Source organism: Ambystoma mexicanum, chromosome 1p, assembly GCF_040938575.1.
Source record: "Ambystoma mexicanum isolate Mex_15411 chromosome 1p, UKY_AmexF1_1, whole genome shotgun sequence".
NCBI lineage: Eukaryota > Metazoa > Chordata > Amphibia > Caudata > Ambystomatidae > Ambystoma > Ambystoma mexicanum.
In genome coordinates this window covers 1,121,191,408-1,121,210,265 of record NC_090921.1, presented here as the reverse complement: position 1 = coordinate 1,121,210,265, position 18,858 = coordinate 1,121,191,408, and the positions used below count along the sequence as shown (strand labels likewise).

Here is an 18,858-nt window from a genome sequence, read left to right as displayed (position 1 = left end):
GGGAAGGTCTGCAGGCTCTATTGTAGAAAACAGGGAGTTCCTGATCCTGCTCCAACACACCATCTTGCCAGAGGGAGCTGTCCCTCTGCTCTCACAAGGTGGACTAGTGACCACGCCTCCCTGCTTTACATGCTGTTCAATTTAGGCTCCCTGGAAGTCTTCTCTCTGCTTCCTCTCTCCTGGTGGCCCATGCATGGGCAGGGGTGTCCGGTCAAATGTTCGAATGCATTTGATCGAATGACAAAATGCTGAAGTCAATTTGACCGAAAACAAAAAGGTTGAATTTTTTTTAAAAAGTATATTTTTTTTTGCTCTAGTATAGGTAAAAAAAGGTGTTTTAACACCAAAAACGGGGGTTGGGGCGGGGGAACCCCCCACCCCCCAAAAAATGAGACCCTTTTTTTCGGTCAAATTGACTCAAGCATATTGTCATTCGATCAAATGCATTCGAGCATTTGACCTATAACCATGGGCAGGGCATGGCATGGCTGCTCAGAACAAACACTACACCACCAACTCATCTCTACCAAAGGATCAAATGACTGCCCGGTTTTGGATGTGTGTCAGCTGAATATCCAGCCCCCAAGCATTTTCGGGGCATGCTGCCAAGAGCAGCGAGGAAGCATGACATTGTATTTTATTTTAGAATTCAAAGGCATGTCATGGAGGCTCCTATTATGCACTTCTCTTTTGTTTATTCAAAATAGCAGCAAGAAAAGTAAACAACTATTGCTCCCACAATCTTGCTCCTCCCTCGACAGTCCTCTAATCAAGGCACAGTCTCTTCCCAAAAGGTCTGGTCTATTTGGCCTCTGTGCTTTTCCTCTTTTCTTGCTGCTCCTGCCTGCATTGAATATTGGACTTCATGCGTGTCTTGATTATTGCTTTTTTATATTGTTTACAAAGCTAGTATGAACGAGAATTACCATGTCGGTGTGAGTACAGAGCAAACCGCTGCTCCATGTATGTGCCAGGGGTTACTCAAGCGGCTGTTGCAAAGGTAGCCAATAAGGGCCAGGCCGTTTGCCAGGAGCGTCGACTGAACACAGTTGGTCCGGTATTATAATCTTTGGACCTCTGAGAAGAAGCTCGGGTCATGGACGAGCCTATGAGCCCAGAGATCATCTCTGTGTTGGCCTAGAGGGACTTGTGTTTTCTAGGAGACGCCAATCCTTTAATAACTCAGGAGTGCAGCAACAGCCGCTCTTATGAAGGTAAATCTGACATTAATTGGATTGGCGATTGCCTTGGAAGCAGGGGATTGGGAGGACGTTCTTTTTGGTGACAGTGACGAACTGGCAAGTCTGTGGCCAGGTTTACTTCCCTAGATAAGGCCCAAACTTCTCTCTGAAAGATTTTTTAGCGCCAGGTCTGTAGGCGGGCTGGTCGATCCAGGGAATCGGTCGGTAGGCCGGGCCAGAGACGCTATTCGTGGCAAAATCAGACCTTAACAGCAAGTCTTTTGGAACCACCAAGGTTTTCAGGTGCAACCACGGACTTGATCACCCTTTTTTCCTCAGAGAAGTCAGCGTGGCTGAGGATCCAGGTGAGAGGTGGCGCAGCATAATTATGGAGGTAGGCATTCTTTCACCATTCCCAGACATGCCGGTGGGCGGGTTGGCTGCGGTACTTTCTTGCCAATCGTGATGTTGTTTCCACAGATACCTGGATTTTAGATACAGTTATGGGGCATCACATCGACTTCCTCTGGGCAGCTCATCAAGGGTGTCCACCTGGGCTGCTCAGGCTTGAGCGGGCACAAACAGAAGCAGTGGATCTAGAATTCAGGCAGTGGTTTTAGAAGCAAACCATAGAATCATGTCATCCGTTCACTGGCAATTTCTTCATTATCATCTTTTTGGTCTGAAAGAAGAACCACTCATTCCACCCAGTGTTCAATCTACGCGCCTTAAATAAGTTTGTAGATTGTTATCACTTCAAGGTGGGGATGATTGTGTAACGTGAGTTGTTGAGGCCAGGTGTTTGCTGAGTACGATTGGACCTCAACGCTGCATATTTCATAGTCTCCATTGCTCGCGAACAGAGTCAGATTTTCAGTTTTTATTGGAAACATCATATTTTCTCATTTATCTTCTCTAGCATTTAAGCCTTTCATTTATCTTCCATGCCCTGGTGATTTTGAAAGCTGTTATGTCGAGTAGTGGGGTTTTTGCCGCTTCAGGGAGTCAAGTTGAGTTACATCATCAACATATTTAATATGGCTCAGACTCAAGAGGTTCTATTAAAACACCTGCACATGACAGTCAATCTGCTAACATGGCTGAGCTTTCTGCTCAATTGGGAAAAGTCAGAATGTGTGCTGTCTCAACAGCTGTACATTTTGGGCTTTGTAATTTTCACAGAAATGAGCATCAGTGGGGCTATTGCGTGTGCTTTGAGTGCTCAGGTATTGGCTATTCAGCAAGTGGCCAGGATAGTAGGGCTCTTGTCTATCTCAATTCGGGCAGTTTTCAGCCCCTCCTGCCTTACAGGGCCCTGCAGTGGTTGAAGATACAAAAACTCAGTGAGGGCACAGAGTATTCCAACTGGGTATGGATTTCTTTAAAAGCGCAAGTAGAGTTAATATGATGGCTTCACCACATAGATGCATGGAATAAGCGTGACATTTTCTTTATCACCCCTGTCTCGTCTTGGAGTCCAATGCGAGCCTTAGCAGTTGGGGTGCTTGCTGCGGTGGCGCACCCACTGGAGGTCCGTGGCCACTCGATGAGGCTCAAAGTAATGTCAATTATTTAGATATACTTCCCTTTGCATTCCATAGTTTTGGCAAAAAACGGCTGGTGCTGTGCCAACACTCTACTGGTGGACAATCAATTGGCAGTCCATTATATCAATAAACTGTGGGCTAGATGGTCCAACTGCCAAATCAAGTTTGGGAGTTTTGCATTCACCATAAACTGAAAGTACAGGCAGTCTTCATCCCAGAGTGCCCAACATCATTGCCGATTGGTGCTCCTGCCATTGGCAGGATCCAGCAGATTGGCAATGGTCTCCCAGGGTTTTATAGACCCTTAGGGGTTCCTGTTGCGTCAAAATGTTTGCGTCCTGGCTCAATATGCAGTTTTCACTGTTTTTTAGTTGGGAACTGGATCCAGACACCGGGCGACATCTTCACTCAACACTGGGGCATGGGCATGGTGTATGCATTTCCCCTTTTTGCCATGATTCCCAGGTTCCTTTCACAGGTTCAAATTAGAGGGGCTAGCGCGGTCTCAGTGACACCTTCGTGGCAGATGCAGGCCTGGTATCTACTGGTTCTCCATCTTCTTAGTGCATTCCCTCAGCTCCTGCTGATGTTCAGAGATATCATTTGCGGCCCACAAGGGGAGTCCCATCCACTGGTAATGGATGGTTCCCTTTGGCTACTTGTGTGGCTCATATCGGGGACCGTTGAGCCCCACACAGTGTTTCTAGGTCAGCTTTGGCATTCACTAGTGGTTGATGGGCCCCTAGTGACCTCAGATCTTATAAATCAACCTGTGCAGCCTGGATATGCTGGTGGGATAGTGGGACTGTCAATCCCCGACTGGCCCCTGTGGTGACAGTGGTTAATCTTTTGGCAGAGCTGGCTTCCACTGTTTTGTATGGTGAACCTGTACCGTCTGTGATTTTGGCATAGCACGACTTAGTGGAAGGGTTCCAGTGGGGGAACGTTCTTTTTGTTGTCATTCGTTGAAGGGTATTTGTGTCTGTACACCTGAGGTCCTCTGGTGCATCCGCTTTCCGGACATTAACCTGGTTCTTTGCGTCTTTGAACTATGGCCTTCCAATGACCAGTTATCACTGAAACAGTTGTCAGCTCATGTGTTTGGCCACTTTTCAGCGAATGGCAGATGTTTCGCTATGGCTCTTAAAGGTGGAGTAATTACTTCTTCTGGTGTGTCCTTTTATTTGTCACAAAAACTGCCTCTAAGGTTGAGTTTTACGGCCTATCCGAATAATCTGCAAGTGTGTGTCATGCTGTGCCTTCAGCAGAATGAGCTGGCAACGGCTGTCCTACGAAGTTCTTCAGGTGCCTAATCTTTGTCTTTTCGTAAACCCTTAGCAACGGTATCCTCCCCACATTAGCCAGATAGGTGAAGGGTGTCATGAGGTTGGCAGGGGTGGATACAGAATTTTCGGGGCCCCATTCTGTAAGGGGTCTGTGATGAATCCAGCGAAGTCCTCAAAGAAACCTTGCCTAAAGTCTCCTCCCTGGTGGCCGGCATAAGGCAGCTGCTTCCTAACCCTGGGGATGGTATTAACTGGAAGGATCACCTGGGAAGAAAAAGGGCTCCAGGGGTATAGGATGGCTAAGTTGGGAGGGATGCAGTATTTGTCTTCTTCAGAGTTAGACCTACCTGCTTTGTTGATAGTGAAAACCGTTGTGATCAGCATGGGAAGAAAATATATGGAAAGCAGAGCATTGAGACCTTGGCTTCCAATACAAATAATTCTCCCTTAAATCTAGACCAATCCTTAATCCCTCCCGAATCCTTCCCTAAAGATATGATTACTAAAAAGAGTTAATTAATTGCAATTACAAGACTGAAATAAAAAGAGATAAGAACATTGGGGACTTCAAGTCCCACAATCCCAGAAGTACTGGGACGAGGAAGGCACGAAACTAGTGTGCAGTTAAATGATCCTAATGACCCACACCTGAGTGGGACTTTTAGGTATTTAAGACCCTCTCAGGTGCAGGCCATTAGAACTAGTGGGTGGAGCTGCAGTAGGAGTTGTAAGCAGCAGTTACAGCAGCAGATAACTGAAGACACCGGAGCTGCTACTGTTGTGGAAGCGGAGTACGGTCCTGAGAGGGTTCTCAGAGTGGAAACTCTGAACTGCAGAGGTCACGAAGAAGAAAGTGGTAAACTGACAAGCAGTCCCGTAAAAAAAGAGAGAAAGAGAGACTCTCTTTGTTGTATGCCTGGTTCTAGTGGCTGGCGAACACCGGAATGCAGGAAGAGCAAGGCAGGCTCCCTTCCAAAGCGGCATGGGCCACGGAAATGTGACCGGGGCTGGCAGGAGTTCAGAAGACCACAGAAGAAGTAGAGGCAGTGGTTTGAGCTGACACCTGTGGAGAGACCGATGAGTTTGCCTGCATTAGGAAACCCCGGAATGCTCCGTAGTCGAACGCTGGCCGTTAGTAATTATTTTGAATACCAATCTGATGAAAGAAAGTTACGTGGGCGATATACTCACTTTAAAGGAAAGCAAGGTTACAACCTTTACTGCCAAAACAAAAAGTGAGCAATATTGCAGCAAGATAAAACTCCTGCATTGACAAAGTAAAGAATGGGCAACATAGAAGAAGACCAATAACAACCATAGCCAAAATAAAGAGGGAGCAATACTTTGGCAAACATATAGCCCGCATTGGCAATATAATAAGAGAACATTATTGCAGCGGATTTGTAACCATTGTTCCCAGAGTGAGGAAGAGGCAATATATACGCCACCCACTAACAAGCATTGTCTAAGCCAAAGAAAGGCAAGTGTGATAAAGAGACATTAGGCCGCATTATAAGTGCTGGTCTGGAAACAACGGTACCGGTAAGCTTACTGGCACCGCTGTTTCTGGACTGGCACACTACAACTCTGCCGGGTGGGTGGGTGGCCCTCCCGCCCAGGTGAGATGGCCCCCCCCCCCGCAGAGTTTTCACGGAAACACCGGCACCATTAACAACGGTGCTGGTGCTTCTGTGGTCCAAATTCCCATAGAGTCCCGGCACCTGACTTTCCGGTCTGCCGGGGATTGTAATCCCCCGGTGTTACTGGAAAGTCAGGCACCGGTAAATATGTACAGGTCCGGCGGCACGGTTACCACCGGACCCGTAAACATTAACAATTGTTTGATGTGAAAGTGAGAGATAAAGAGTGCCAGGGGAGAACCTTTCCTTGTAAGAGGTATCAAGGAAGAGAGGAACATAACCTGCATTGCCTGTGGTAAATAAATCAATGGAATGAACAGCACCAATGTGTATTATGACTTCACAGAAGTAAGTGTGAATCTTAAGTGTTGTTAAAAGTCATAGACTTCTCTGAAAGTTTGAAGCAAACCAAACCACAAAGTACTTGTAGTAGTGCTAGGAGTTTTTTGTCCTGGCTGGAGAGTACACCAGGATAGGGAATATTAGTGGTAGTCCTGGCAGGTTAGCGGACCAGTAAGAAGACATTGAAGCACTGTATTGTGGTTGAAGTTTACAAAGTAGAGAAAGTGGCAAAGCTGCTATTGTGTTTGAAGTGCTATGGTAAAAACCATCCCGAGAAAGACATTGGTGTGAATCAGGAAGAATTGTTGAACTACTCATGTTCCAAGAAGGAAAAGTGTTATTGCAGTATTGATTATTAGTTTGAAGATTGAGACATTTTTTTTCATTTTGTGGAAACTTGTCAAATGCTGAGTAAAATACTTGGAGCAAGAAGAACTTCATGAATAGAATTTGGCTATACAAAGAATTAACTTTCTTGTTTGGAACTTTGACTGTACGCCAGGCAGCTCCTGACACACATGGCCTGGCTCCAGAGATCTTCATGCTCTGGCGACTGTCCGAGGCCATGTCCATCGAGGGTGTTGTCCCCAAAGACGCTTCTGGTCCTGTCTCCATGGTTTCCTTCCAAGTGTCTTTTTTTCGTTCTTGCCTCCTAAGAGTACTACTCTGTGGGATAATAATGTCTTCTGTTATTTCCACGCTCTGAAACCTATGGGTGTGTAATGCTTATAAGAAACACATTCTTTTCATTACTAAGCTCATGCTCTCTGGTTCCCAACGTTCTATGTGGCCCCTAGGATGAACTGGACTGAGCCGTCCATGTCCCTTGGAGAGAACAGTTAAATCAGTGCAATACCTAAACACAAACACATTCACACTTTTATTAAAAGAACTCTTCCCTACCCGGGGGTCCCTGTCTTTATGTATTAGCTACTTTCTCATAGGGGATCAGCACCATAACCCTCCCAGCCAAACCCTTATTAGGTCAGGTGTTACACTTAGTTCAACTGTCCGTCTACACAGAGAGGCCCTCCTATGCAAATCAGTCCATCCTGGCCAGGAAGCAGCCCAAACTGCTAGACCGCTCCCCCTATGCAAATCAGTCCATCCTGGCCAGGAAGCAGCCCAAACTGCTAGACCGCTCCCCTTCTGTCCAAGGCAAAAAGTGACCCATTTGAAATGATGCAGGCACTGGAACACTAAGGACATTAATGTGTGGATAGCCAACGCCAAGTAATCTGCAGCGACCTGACCCCATTCAGCCCGAGGGTCTGGGGTACAAGCACTTTAAAATGCAGTGAAAGAGAGCATCGTCTCCTAAACTAACAATGTTTAGATGTAAGGCCCAGCAAATCGGGTAGACTCTACAAAACTAGCAAAACTAGCAAAACGCCCCAGCACTTGCATGGCTCAGTGAGCATGTGCGGCTGGGGAACTAAACTGAACAATGTTGACCATTGTTGCTGAATATATCACAATTTACTTACATTTTAACACAAAGCACCCCTTTGGGTACTATTGAAACAGTGGGCTTCATAACTACTCTGGCGGTAGCTGTGCCGGTAAAACCGGCACGGCTGCCACTGGAGTTGCATCCGGGTCTGGCACCCGCGAATGGGCAATTACTAGGTCATGCCGAGTTAGGCGGACATGATAATTGCCCTTTCGAAGGTGCCGGTAGATCCCCATTCCCATTTGAGCCCCATATGGCTCAAATGGGAAGGGGGAGCTCGGATGCACCGGCACCGTTAATAACGGTGCCGGTGCATCCGACGAGCTGAGGTCAGACCTGGCGGGGGCTGTCAAGCACCCACGAGCACAACTCTTACTATGGCGGAACGGTAGCAACGGTGCCGGTAGCTTACCAGCACCGTTGTTACTGGTCCGCCATAGTAGTAATGAGGCCCAGTCTGTGACTAAAGGAATGAATATCCATTTACAACTGTGGGCCACTTTTTCATTGTTGCCTGAGACAGTTTCATGCTTCATCCCGCCCATGTGGGCCACCCCTGCCCATTTCTTCCAATCTAAAAAAAAAAAAAAAAAAAAAAAAAAAAAAAAAATCTTTTTTCATGCTGAGCTCTCAGGGCCCCCCTGGGATGCACCCGCGGACCCCTAGGGGGTCGCGACCCACAGTTTGAATACCACTGGGGTAGAGGCTTATGCAACACGAGTGCGCCCTACGAGCAGGCTGGACAACGATGCGATGCACAGCCCTGTAATATAACGTTATTGTGTTACTCTCAGGCAAAGGCCTCCTCAGAACTTCCTTGCACCCACAACGAGAGGAAGCCCCATGTTCCGATAGAAAATGATGACCTTTCCAGTTAAACCTGAGCGGAACGTGCAGCGTGACGTACGCTGATCCCAAAGAAGCACGACAAAGCACGCCACGACCGGCCGCGCGCCACGGCCCGTTGCGTGTTTGATCCTTAGAGATATGGCGTGGCAGCACCCGTGTTATTCATAGGAAACGATCCTCCTTTCACAAACACATGGCTAGGCTTTGTTTTGGGGGGCGGGGGGGGGACGCAAGGAAAACATTATAATTTAAGCACATCCTGTGCCATAGACGCAGTGTTCCTGTTGCGTGATGTTTTTAGCAAGTCAAGTGTATATTGGCTCTGTTTAGAAAACAACCCGTACCCTTGGAAAAAGACTGGTTGCCCCTGGCGAAACCGGAAGACTGTATAGTTCTGCTGCTGGTGAAAAAAGGCACGCGTCAAGTCACCGCACATTTGCAAAAGGTACAACCATCCCGCATTGCTCTGAAGTCAGGCACCCTGGTCGCCTGTTTCCGAAAGACCCAGTTTGCAAAACATCTGTTAACAGTGACATTTCATTATAGGAAATGACAACCCGTTTGGCTTAACCCATTTCTGCTTTTCCTGTAGTCCGGAGACATTAGAAAAAAAGTGCCAAATGATAGAAGTGGAAGAGCACACAGCACCAATGCCCCAAACCCTGTGCCCACATATGCGCTGCATAGCGTGCACCCAAAAGTGTCTAATGGGGAAGGTTTTCCCATCCGGGTAACCTTCCACGTCGCTGTTTTTAGCTCTTCTGTGCCTCTGCAGAAGGGGCTCTGCCATATGCAAGTCAGACTGGAATCTGCCAGCCCAATGGGAGCAGTCCAGCCCAAACTGCAAGTCCACCGCCTCTCTGCGCAGAAACACAAGCAACCCCAGACATGTTTCAGCGCGGCCGGGCCTCATCGCTGATTTGAGCTTGCTTGCCTACGCCACGTCTGGGTATACCCACCCTCACCTAGAATACAAACTATAATTAACACAAGGTTTTGAAGGAATCTTAACCACTATTCTTGAGATGCAGGCCATGCAGCTCACCGGCAATGCTCAGTGACGCCGAGACAGGTCTGTGGTTGCTGGTGGTCTCCTGCAGAAGGGGTGTGACCAGGCAGTTTGGACTGGACTAGATTTGCACATAGTCTCTCCCCATCCACCCCTCTCGCCCTTCTGTGACGGCATGGCATGCTGAATGATGATGGTCTGGAGGGCTGTGCAGAGCAATTGAAGGGTTGTAGGTGAAAGGGTCGAATGCAATTGTTTCGAACGCAATAGTTTCGAGCCAAAAGGACCGAGAAAAAAAAGTCGAATGTATGTTTTTTTTTTGTTTTTTTGGGGGGGGGGGGTCACCCCTCAAACCCACTTTTTTGTGTAACAAACCTTTTTTTCCTATACGAAAGCGAAAAAATAAAAAAATACATTAAAAAAAGGCATTCGCCTTTTTCTTTTTTCGGTGTAGTTGACCATTTGACCGGACACCCAAATGAAGAGGTCATGTTCAACTCAAATGTAATGTAATTGGTTATTTATAACGCGCTTAATACCCAGAGGTTTCTAAGCACAGACCCAGGGATTGAACCTGTGTTGCTCTGCATTCTCTTGCTTCCAAGGCGAGCGCGTTGCCCCTGAGCTATAATCCCGACCCCATCCCTCGAGCCATTAAACTTAAGTTTTGCTGAGTAAAATATACGCCTGTGTGCACCGGATACAGAATTCATAGTTCCTGCATTCACGGTTTGTCCATCCAAGAATAATGAATTATTGGTCCTACGCCAGACGCTTCCATATTTATTAGCCCCCCCGAGTGCATTGGAGTAGACCAAAGGCCTGCTTGTTCAAGAAGCCCTCAATTCAGAAATCAAGATGGCAGCCCGTAAGCACTCATCCTAGTGACGGAAAGTGTGCAGAAGGCTGACGTATGATGGACTGGCACAGACAGCACAGGTCAGACGCATCTCCTGTGGGCCTTTAGGCCATCCACAACATTGCCTACTTAAAAAAGCCAGGCCTATCGGGGTTTGCAAACACATTGCTACATGAATTAGGTATTCATCATGTTTTTACAGTGTTTTATACAGTGCTTGGAATGGGAAGGAAGGGTTTGAGGTTAGAGGCAAAAAGAGGGGACAGGAAAGGCATGAAGGCAAGGGAACAAAAACATTGCCACCGGACCAGCAAACCGCATTTCTGAAGGACCAAGGGCATCGCTGGGAATAACTGGAAACCCATGACGATAGGTACACATCCCTCACAGCAGGCCCAGACGCCATATTTCAGAGGATTCCTGCGGTAGTGACTAGAGTGTGCAGGGGAAGAGTCACAGGTGGCTTAGAAAGACTCTGCGAGTCCCAGGGTAGCCCGTCAAAATAATTCAGGAATTAAAGGGCCTGGTGGAGGTTCACACTCTTGGGTGTACATGTAAGTATGCACACCCACAAGCTCATCTTGTAAAAACACAAAAACATGAACATCTTGCAGTTTATGCTTGCATTCAAAAAGGTGCGTATGAAAAGAAGTACACAAATAGGAGACCCAATGTGTTCACTTTGTGGCGTGAATACACGTTATAGTATTGTGGCAGGCAAGGTCATTGGCATTACAAAAAAACAGCCTGGAAAATTCATGGCAATAGCACAATCTTTGGAGATGGTGGGATGTTTATACAAGTATTTTGCAGGGGTTACATCGGGAGGTTGGCCCAGACTTAACAGGGAAGGGATGAGGACAGCATCCGCCCTTCCCTGACCTGAACATGGATGCACAGGATCTATTCCTGGCCCGGTGCTGCGCATACACGGCCTAGTCTTCACCTGAAACATATCACTCAAAGTCCAAAGGTGAAAGGATCACACATGACGTACTTGGAGGAGCTCAGCCCTTCGATGGCCATCTTCATCTTGTCGTGCAGGCCGTCCTCCATCTTCTGAGAGGCGTTTCTGGAGGAAGAAATAAAAAGACCATCAGAGCCCGGCCTCTCGCTCACTACCCCGAGCACCGCAACGCAGGGGACAGTCGTACCAGACAGCAGTGGGGTAGGCAGGGTGTGTCCTGAGGGGCAATGCTCGCCCTCTGCTTGGCAGGGCCTGACTTGCCATGCTCAAAGGCCACAGCTGTATAAGGTGCATGTCAGACATGCCATGACTTCCTGGCTACACCACGGATGCAAAGCAATGCACTACATGCTCTGCTTTTGACAAGGTCTCCCTAGACATGATCATAAATGCAAACATACGTCAGCTAAGACATGGCCATGCAACCGAACCGTCCCCGAACAACCAATGCCACACTGTGACTTACTAGGAACTCTTGCCTTTCCCAGATGGTGCCAACGAGATTATTAAGCATACTGATAGACCGCTCCCCGTTTTCTCCTCCTTTTCTCACACCGTTTACTTTTTCCATCTCTTTATTGTGTTGTTCTATTGAGCAGTTTGACGAAAGCACAAATAAAGGGCCCGACATAAAAGTGCGAATGTGCAAAGGTCTAATTAGACTATCAGAGGGATGCCAGGAACCTCACAGCGGGCGAGTATCATGCATTCATCCAGCACTTAGATCGCCCGTGAAACGCAGCACTGCTCCTTCTGCTTGGATGAAACCCAGGAAATTGACATTGTTGCTTGTACAGCTAACCCATTTCTCCCCTCACACCGAACCTTCACAACCTACCATAAGGCACGGTCTCACTCCACACATCCTGCACATGCATACAACACAAACACGATTGAACATCACCTCTGACATAAGAACGAAGCTACTTTGAATGACACAAATTCGAACTATAGCTTCCCACATAACTACCTCCTTAAACACACCCCCCCACACCCCCAGAATATTTTATTTCCGCCACTGCGCCCCATACACACTTTTAGACATTGGGTCACTGGCGGGGTCTTGAACACCAACGCATAACTTTAATGTTTGGAATGCACGCATGCATAATACCACCTCCCAAACTCTCCCACCTTTTTGGACTCCCTCCGAGTACGCACAGCCAAAAGCATGTTGGCACCATAATTATGGTGAAATGCGCTATAAAAAATGACAAAATGAATGAGTAGCAAATGCAAATGCTCACACCAAGCACATCTTTGCGGGAAGCACCTGCGCGGTGTTTGAGCTGCACCAGCCACGCATGTTTCTATAAATCGTCTACTGGAATTCCATGAGAAAAGAAGAACCTCTGTGCTTGATGGGTTCAGCTTCAGTAAATGATGGGTCATCTAGTTTTGAATGCACCCCAGAGCCTGCCTGTATGGACAGTGTACCCTGAAACAGACACCAGGCAGGATGCCTGTAGACAAAGACCCACATGCATAGAGTGGGCATACCATGCCATAGAGCACTGATGATTTAGTGTCAATTAAAGAAGAGAATATAAAAAACACAATTTACATTTCTCAACATTTGGCCATTCTTGGGTACTCGGGAGTGCGGGGAGAGAAGCACAGACTTTACAAGAGCAGAGGACGATCATAATAAACACTGTGCAAGGGAAATGGAAACAAAAAAAAATATATATCACATGCCACAAGAAATCTTAATTTCTATCCCGCAAATATAAACGCAATTAAATTAGGAACGATACAATTGAGAACTAATACTGCAGAGCAAATATATGAAGTATGTGAGGTAATGGGAGATCTGGCAAAGAAGTATCGTCAATAAAAGCTGCAAAGGATGACTACCTAAGTGGCCAAACTGAGAGGAAGCAGTAGAGGGGTAAACCAATATCATAGGGGAATAAGGTTATACGCAACGTGAGATTAGAATGAGGAAAAGCACTGTTGGAGCAACAGGCAATGCAGACAGGTGAAGGCTGTACATGTGTAGTATTTTACCAAGAAAATATTAGATTCAAACACATCCCAAGTTTAATGTTTTAACACAGTAAGGGTGTCGAAAGAAGGACGCGGACACAAAGGGGGCAAAGACTTTTATTTTCAGTACCAAAAACCTATCTATCCCCATCTCTATGAGGGGTTTCCCTGCCTCAAAACTAGTACTAAAGGGTCCGTCAGAATGTCAGTCAAAATAAACTCCACCATCCTGTGTCAAGACATACTTCTGTCCCTCACACTATAACTAAACGATAAACCAATAGAAAGTTCCCTCTTCAGGAGAAGGACCCCCTTCTCCTGTTGCCTGGATAGAGTCCAAAAGAATGATCTCTTGTAATAAGAATGTCAAGGGGAATGTCTCCCATTCCTTTGCTTGCGGGTTTCACACATGCCTTATCCAAGCTTTATTTACAGGAGAATGACCCCCCTTGTCCTGGAGTAGCTCTATGCAGTTTCCAATACAGCTTAGTTTCTTCTCAGTATTTGCTCTCGGGTCCCATACCATCGTCTGGTGGTCAGTGGTTCTCCTTTTCCCACTGTGACGAGCAAGATTTCCTCTAATGCTCTCAGTAGCTGCTTTCGGGTCCCATACCCATATCTGGTTCTATTCAATAGTCGGCTCCCCACTACTGATGCAAGAGGGAGCATCGTGAACCAGTCTACCTTCTACCCCTGTCTCCCCTTAGGGCCTCCCGCACCTCCCGTTATCTTGTGTGGGATCATGGTACATCACTGGGACGTCCTGGGACTGCGTGTCTTCTCTCCGGCTCTGCTGGTTCTCTGCTGTTGTTCTGTTGGCTGAGCAGTACTTCTCTCATCTGTTTCCATGACTTTGCTCTCCGGCTTCGCCTTCTGCCCGGGTTCGCTCCTGCAGAACCCATGTAGGACTCCCATGGCACTTTACCAGCATCCTCTTGCCTCCAGTCCTTTCGGCATCCTCTTGCCTCCAGTCCTTCGGTAGCATTTGGACCACTTGTGCTGATTAGCTCCCATACCTGCTGCCAGACCTGGTGGGTTTGACATGGCTGTGCTGGACACGGCTGAGCTTGACATATTCAATAGTCATTTGTTCCTTTTTATACATTGTATCAAGTTCCCCCATGAGGATTGTAAAAGTCCTTTGTTGCTGCTAACAACTGACTCCATATGCCTCCTCTGGGCCACCTCGTACAAGTACAAGCACAGTCAATGACCTTCATGTCTCCTCTGTTCTTCTTTGTCCCAGTACTTTAGCTTTAGGATTATCTCTGGTATGGCAACAGTACATGGGTTGACTTCCAATAAAGTGGTTCTGAACAGTGAGAAGGGCTAGGGAATGTTTGGGTGTGACAACATTCAATGGGCTGTAACCCAGGCGATTATCCTTGTCCCCAGAGGTGGAGTCCCTCCCCATGAGATTCTCCCACCCTTAGAGGGACTATTTGGTAGCGGCCACATCTCCCTAGCTCTTGAGGGGAAGGGACGACACCTTGTGAATTGTCACAACACCCTGAATTGACATTCCCTAAAAGGGAGAAATCAGACTTTAATCTTTCTCAGTTCAATTAACTTTCAGTATAGTCAAGAATGAAATCAGGTCTTAAGCAACAATTTGTTACTAAAGGCAGATTTTCTAGGTCTTGTTATAAACAAAATTATGAAGTAAAGCAACAAAGTAAATTTCAGACCAGCCTGGAAAGGAAAACATCCATTGTAAATGGTTAAGTGAACTGCGATGAAGCTAGCTTCCTGTCTTCATTTAGGGGAGTGCTGAAAAGTACTTTGGGCCAGAAAGGTCTACTTAAGTAAGTCTATGCATTATTCCTGCTGGGCTGGGGAGCTGATTAACCTCCCACACATCACCCAACATTGCCGTTTATGAGACGCCCCTCCCCGACATATTGTACCATTTCTATGAGGGCCTTTGGTTCATGCGGTCACCTGAAACAGAGAATGGAGCCTGTATGGATTGAGGGACGTCTATACTTGGAACACTTGTGTGGAGCCAGTATAGTTTGAGGGAATGCTGAACCTGGAAGTTGCCTCAATTCCCAGTGATGATGTGTCAATTTGGCCCATAAACACCAGTAGGTGCGTCAACAGCAAGCCCAGGCAGAACTTGAGATGATGGTCTGGCAGTAGGGTTCTCTTTGGTAGTCAGAGCCAGTCCTCCCCTAGAGGGGGAATGTGGCAGTTGAGAGTGCCCTCATTCCTACATTCCTATCCCCTTCCCAAGTGACTACTTGTATTTGCTTAGTACCACCTTGCTTCACCCCATGCCTCTACAATCATGTAGATTGCCAGTCTTGTTTTTGTTATTGCAAGCATCCTCAAGACCCAGAGAGCTGGACGGATCACCTGCATACACGTAACCCATCAAAATCTCCAGCATTATGTGGTGAACCAGAAGCAGGAGTCGGACTAAGATGTAACATGTTCAAGGGTGTTTATTTAAATATTAAGAAAAATGCCTATCCAGCCCTACCACTAAATTCCCTATCAAACTAAACTAATGGTGTTCATAGAATGCCCAAAAGAAATAGTTCTTAGTCCGAACCCTACTTACTATCTGGCCCTATCATTCAGGAAAACATAACAGAAATATAGATCATAACAATGACCACTATCCGAAGGTTTTGCTGAGCCCAATTGCTGTGATCTCTTTCCAAAGAAGGTTTTAAAAGTTTGTTCATTTCTCACAATGCCGTCTTGCAGCCTCTTTGCAGGTTATGAATGGCCGGTCTTAAGTCTTTATATACTCCCGCCGCCTTCCCTTCTTTAGATGGTCTACTTAATGATATGCCACCCTTTCTGACTGGGTGTTTGTCAAAGTTCCTGTTTTGGATTTGAGCACGGGAACCTTTCAGGTCCTCTCTGTTCACAGTCTTCCTCAATACAATTTGTATTTCCAGGGCCATTTGGGCCAATAATAGGCTTGCTTCAGAGGGGTCTCGGTTGAGCATCGCCTTGTATGCAGCATTCCCATTTTCCTGGCTCTGATAACCCGTGTGCCTTCCCAAGACTTGCATATCAATAATATCAATGTCTCTCGGTTCCCTGGGATCCCCCTTGGCCCTCTGGTAGGGCTTCCTTTGCGAGGCCTTGTTTGGGCATGTGCCCTGTAAGAGTGCAGAAGGAAGACTCTGACACAGAGTGGTCATTGTGGTTGGCATACACTTTTCTTCCAATGATAAAATGAAAAGAAAACCCTATCTTGCCCTGACTCTAAGATATGTTTCCCTGCTCAACCAAAATTACTAATTTCACACTCGGTATGTAAAAACAAGAGTGTACAGTCCTATGTCAGAATCCTAGCTCTGTCCCTCACACTCTACGCTAAGCTATAAAAAAGTCTTGCTTAGAGGGTTCACCTCCCTAGCCTCAAAGGGAGGTGACTCCCCTGTGGCACGACGCCCTTGCTGAACATTTAATAAAAACCCTTGAATCTATCTTCTCTCAGAGTTGAAGTTTTCTGTAGGCCATCTGTGACATGAAGTAGAAAGCAAAAATTATCTATGGGAGTTTGCATGAGAAATGCACATTTTCGGATTAACTCCCACCCACGCCCTACTTTAACTTTGCTCTCCATGACAGAACTCTGCAAAAGAATTCAGAGTCAGGTCTAGATCTCTTTTGGAAAATGTTGTTGAATGGCACAAAAGAGACTCTGAAGAAGTGCTCCTCCTATCGGGAGTCCAATTTAACCACAGATGCAAAGTCGATATCACCATCTCTGTAATATATAATACGTATGTATTGTTTTGAAATCCCCTGTCTGAATATGGGGACTTCTAGTGGGGTGACCAAAGGGGCTGTGTGCCTCTACAAGTCTGAATATGATGGCCTAGGATTGTATGGAGAGGATCTCATGGTTATCCCACTTAGGTTCCTCCACAGGACAAGGGATGATAAACGGCAATGCCCTGATGACAGTGGCACTTTTAAGTCCCCTAAAAATGATACCCTGTCCCACTATTTCCACAAGACACATGACTAAGGACAAGCCTAGCCCACTGCCCCACCTCAAGGAAGGACAAGCTCAATGCCATTATTAATTTAGGGAATGGGATTTGAAGGGTTCTTAAGACAGCATAGAACACACACTGAAAACACTCTCTGCCTGTGCTAGAGCCTGCACAGACATTGGGGACCCTACACAGATTCCTATAGGAACTCTGTAGTTCAGATCACAGGATTTAATGAAAAACCTTTGTGTGGCGCACAGAGTGAGTTCATGGGAGACTACAGATGCCTACAACAGTGCTGCCTGCTCTCGCTAAGAGAGCAGAGCCATTTCTAGGAAAGGGGGAAATTAAAACACCTACACTGAATTTACTGGCATTTTCAGATACGAGCCCCCCCCAGCGCACACTAGCTCACACTACCCCTGCTTGGTCTGCCTTCCCAGTCAGTATAAGAGCAGAGATGCACCCATTTGCCATCACAGGTGCAGACTTTCAGGCAGAGGCCAGCCCAGAAGGAGGGGTTTCTGGGCTTTATAAACCCGGGGTCTCAGACAGACAGTTTGGGGGGTTGGAGAACAATGTACTGGTGAGATTTTGGTGATATTTGGAGAAAAGATGGAGAGAGATGCCTGTAGAAGAGAAGGAGGATATTTGAGAGAAGGAGGAGGTAGGGCAGAGGAGAAGTTGGAGATGCAATTGGCAGCTAGATGGGGAGGACGTGGTGGGTGGATAAGCTAAGGAGGTGGTGTGAGAACATCCTGAGGTTGCTGAACAGCTGGAGGTGGTCGAAGGAGAGCAAGGGCTGTAAACAGCAGAAGAGCAGCAAAATGAGGTGTAAGGATTAGATAAGGAGAAGGTAGAACATCAGGGGGAGGTTGGTAAAGACCAGGCGGAGATGATATTGAAAGTTGTTTGCCTATGGGGCTAGGCACATTATTAATGAATAAATAAATAAATGGAAGGTTGGGAAACATCAGAAAAATGTGGTGAGAAGGAGACTACCAGTAGTGATCAAGAGGAGGTTGGAGAAGACCAAGAAGTGCAGACAAAGAAATAAGGAAGGTTTGTGGAGATCGGTTGGGCCTAAGACAAAGGTTAAGGTAAATCCCCAGATTCAAAAGGGCCAGATCCATGGTGGAAGGAGGTTTGAGTGTGTGGCACAGCATCAAGGAGGGTCAGGGGACTAACATAGAGAGCTCCAGGAGTTAAAACTCTCAAGATCTAGGGAATCAGCAAATGTTCCAGTGGGAAGTGTGGGGATAGCATGTATTATTGTAAAATATCAAACCACCCTGATGTCATAAGTACAGGGACAAAGAAGAGCTTGAGAAAGCTACAATCGAGCAGGATGAAGGCACGATCAGCTGCTGTCATTTGGACTGAAGTTACACTGGGGCCATGCCTGCTATTTAAACTGAACAGCAAAGAAGGACTCTGTTCTTTGTCGTCTTCTGACCCACACAGCAGTGACCTGTTGGTATACTGAGAGCTGTTGTACATCCGGAAGGAGAACCCAGTGAGTGAGGAGGCCATGACAAAGCCTGTAAGATCGAGCTTGTGCTTTGGGACACTGCAGTCAGGCACGTCTCCAAAATCCACAATCCAAGAGATGAAGAAGCAGAGAAAGCAGTAAACCATTTTATACTGCAATTCCCTGGGCAGTTCCGCAAAGGTGTCAAGAGGAACTTAGGGAGCATCTTCGTCATCCCAGTGGGGGCAAACAAAAGGGTACAAAAAAGGTTGAGTGCGTTATACTTTCATTGAAAGAAGT

General features: G+C 46.7%; 1 protein-coding gene across 4 annotated transcripts in view; it reads right to left on the bottom strand.

The window, feature by feature from the left end:
• Positions 1 to 18,858, bottom strand: part of ADCY7 (adenylate cyclase 7) — a 1,256,803-nt gene that overhangs the window by 281,179 nt on the left and 956,766 nt on the right. For all 4 annotated transcript variants that reach the window (XM_069604769.1, XM_069604771.1, XM_069604772.1 and 1 more), the window contains one exon: positions 11,164 to 11,238. In XM_069604769.1, coding sequence (XP_069460870.1) covers positions 11,164 to 11,238 — 75 coding nt within the window. The remainder of the gene's footprint in view (positions 1 to 11,163; positions 11,239 to 18,858) is intronic.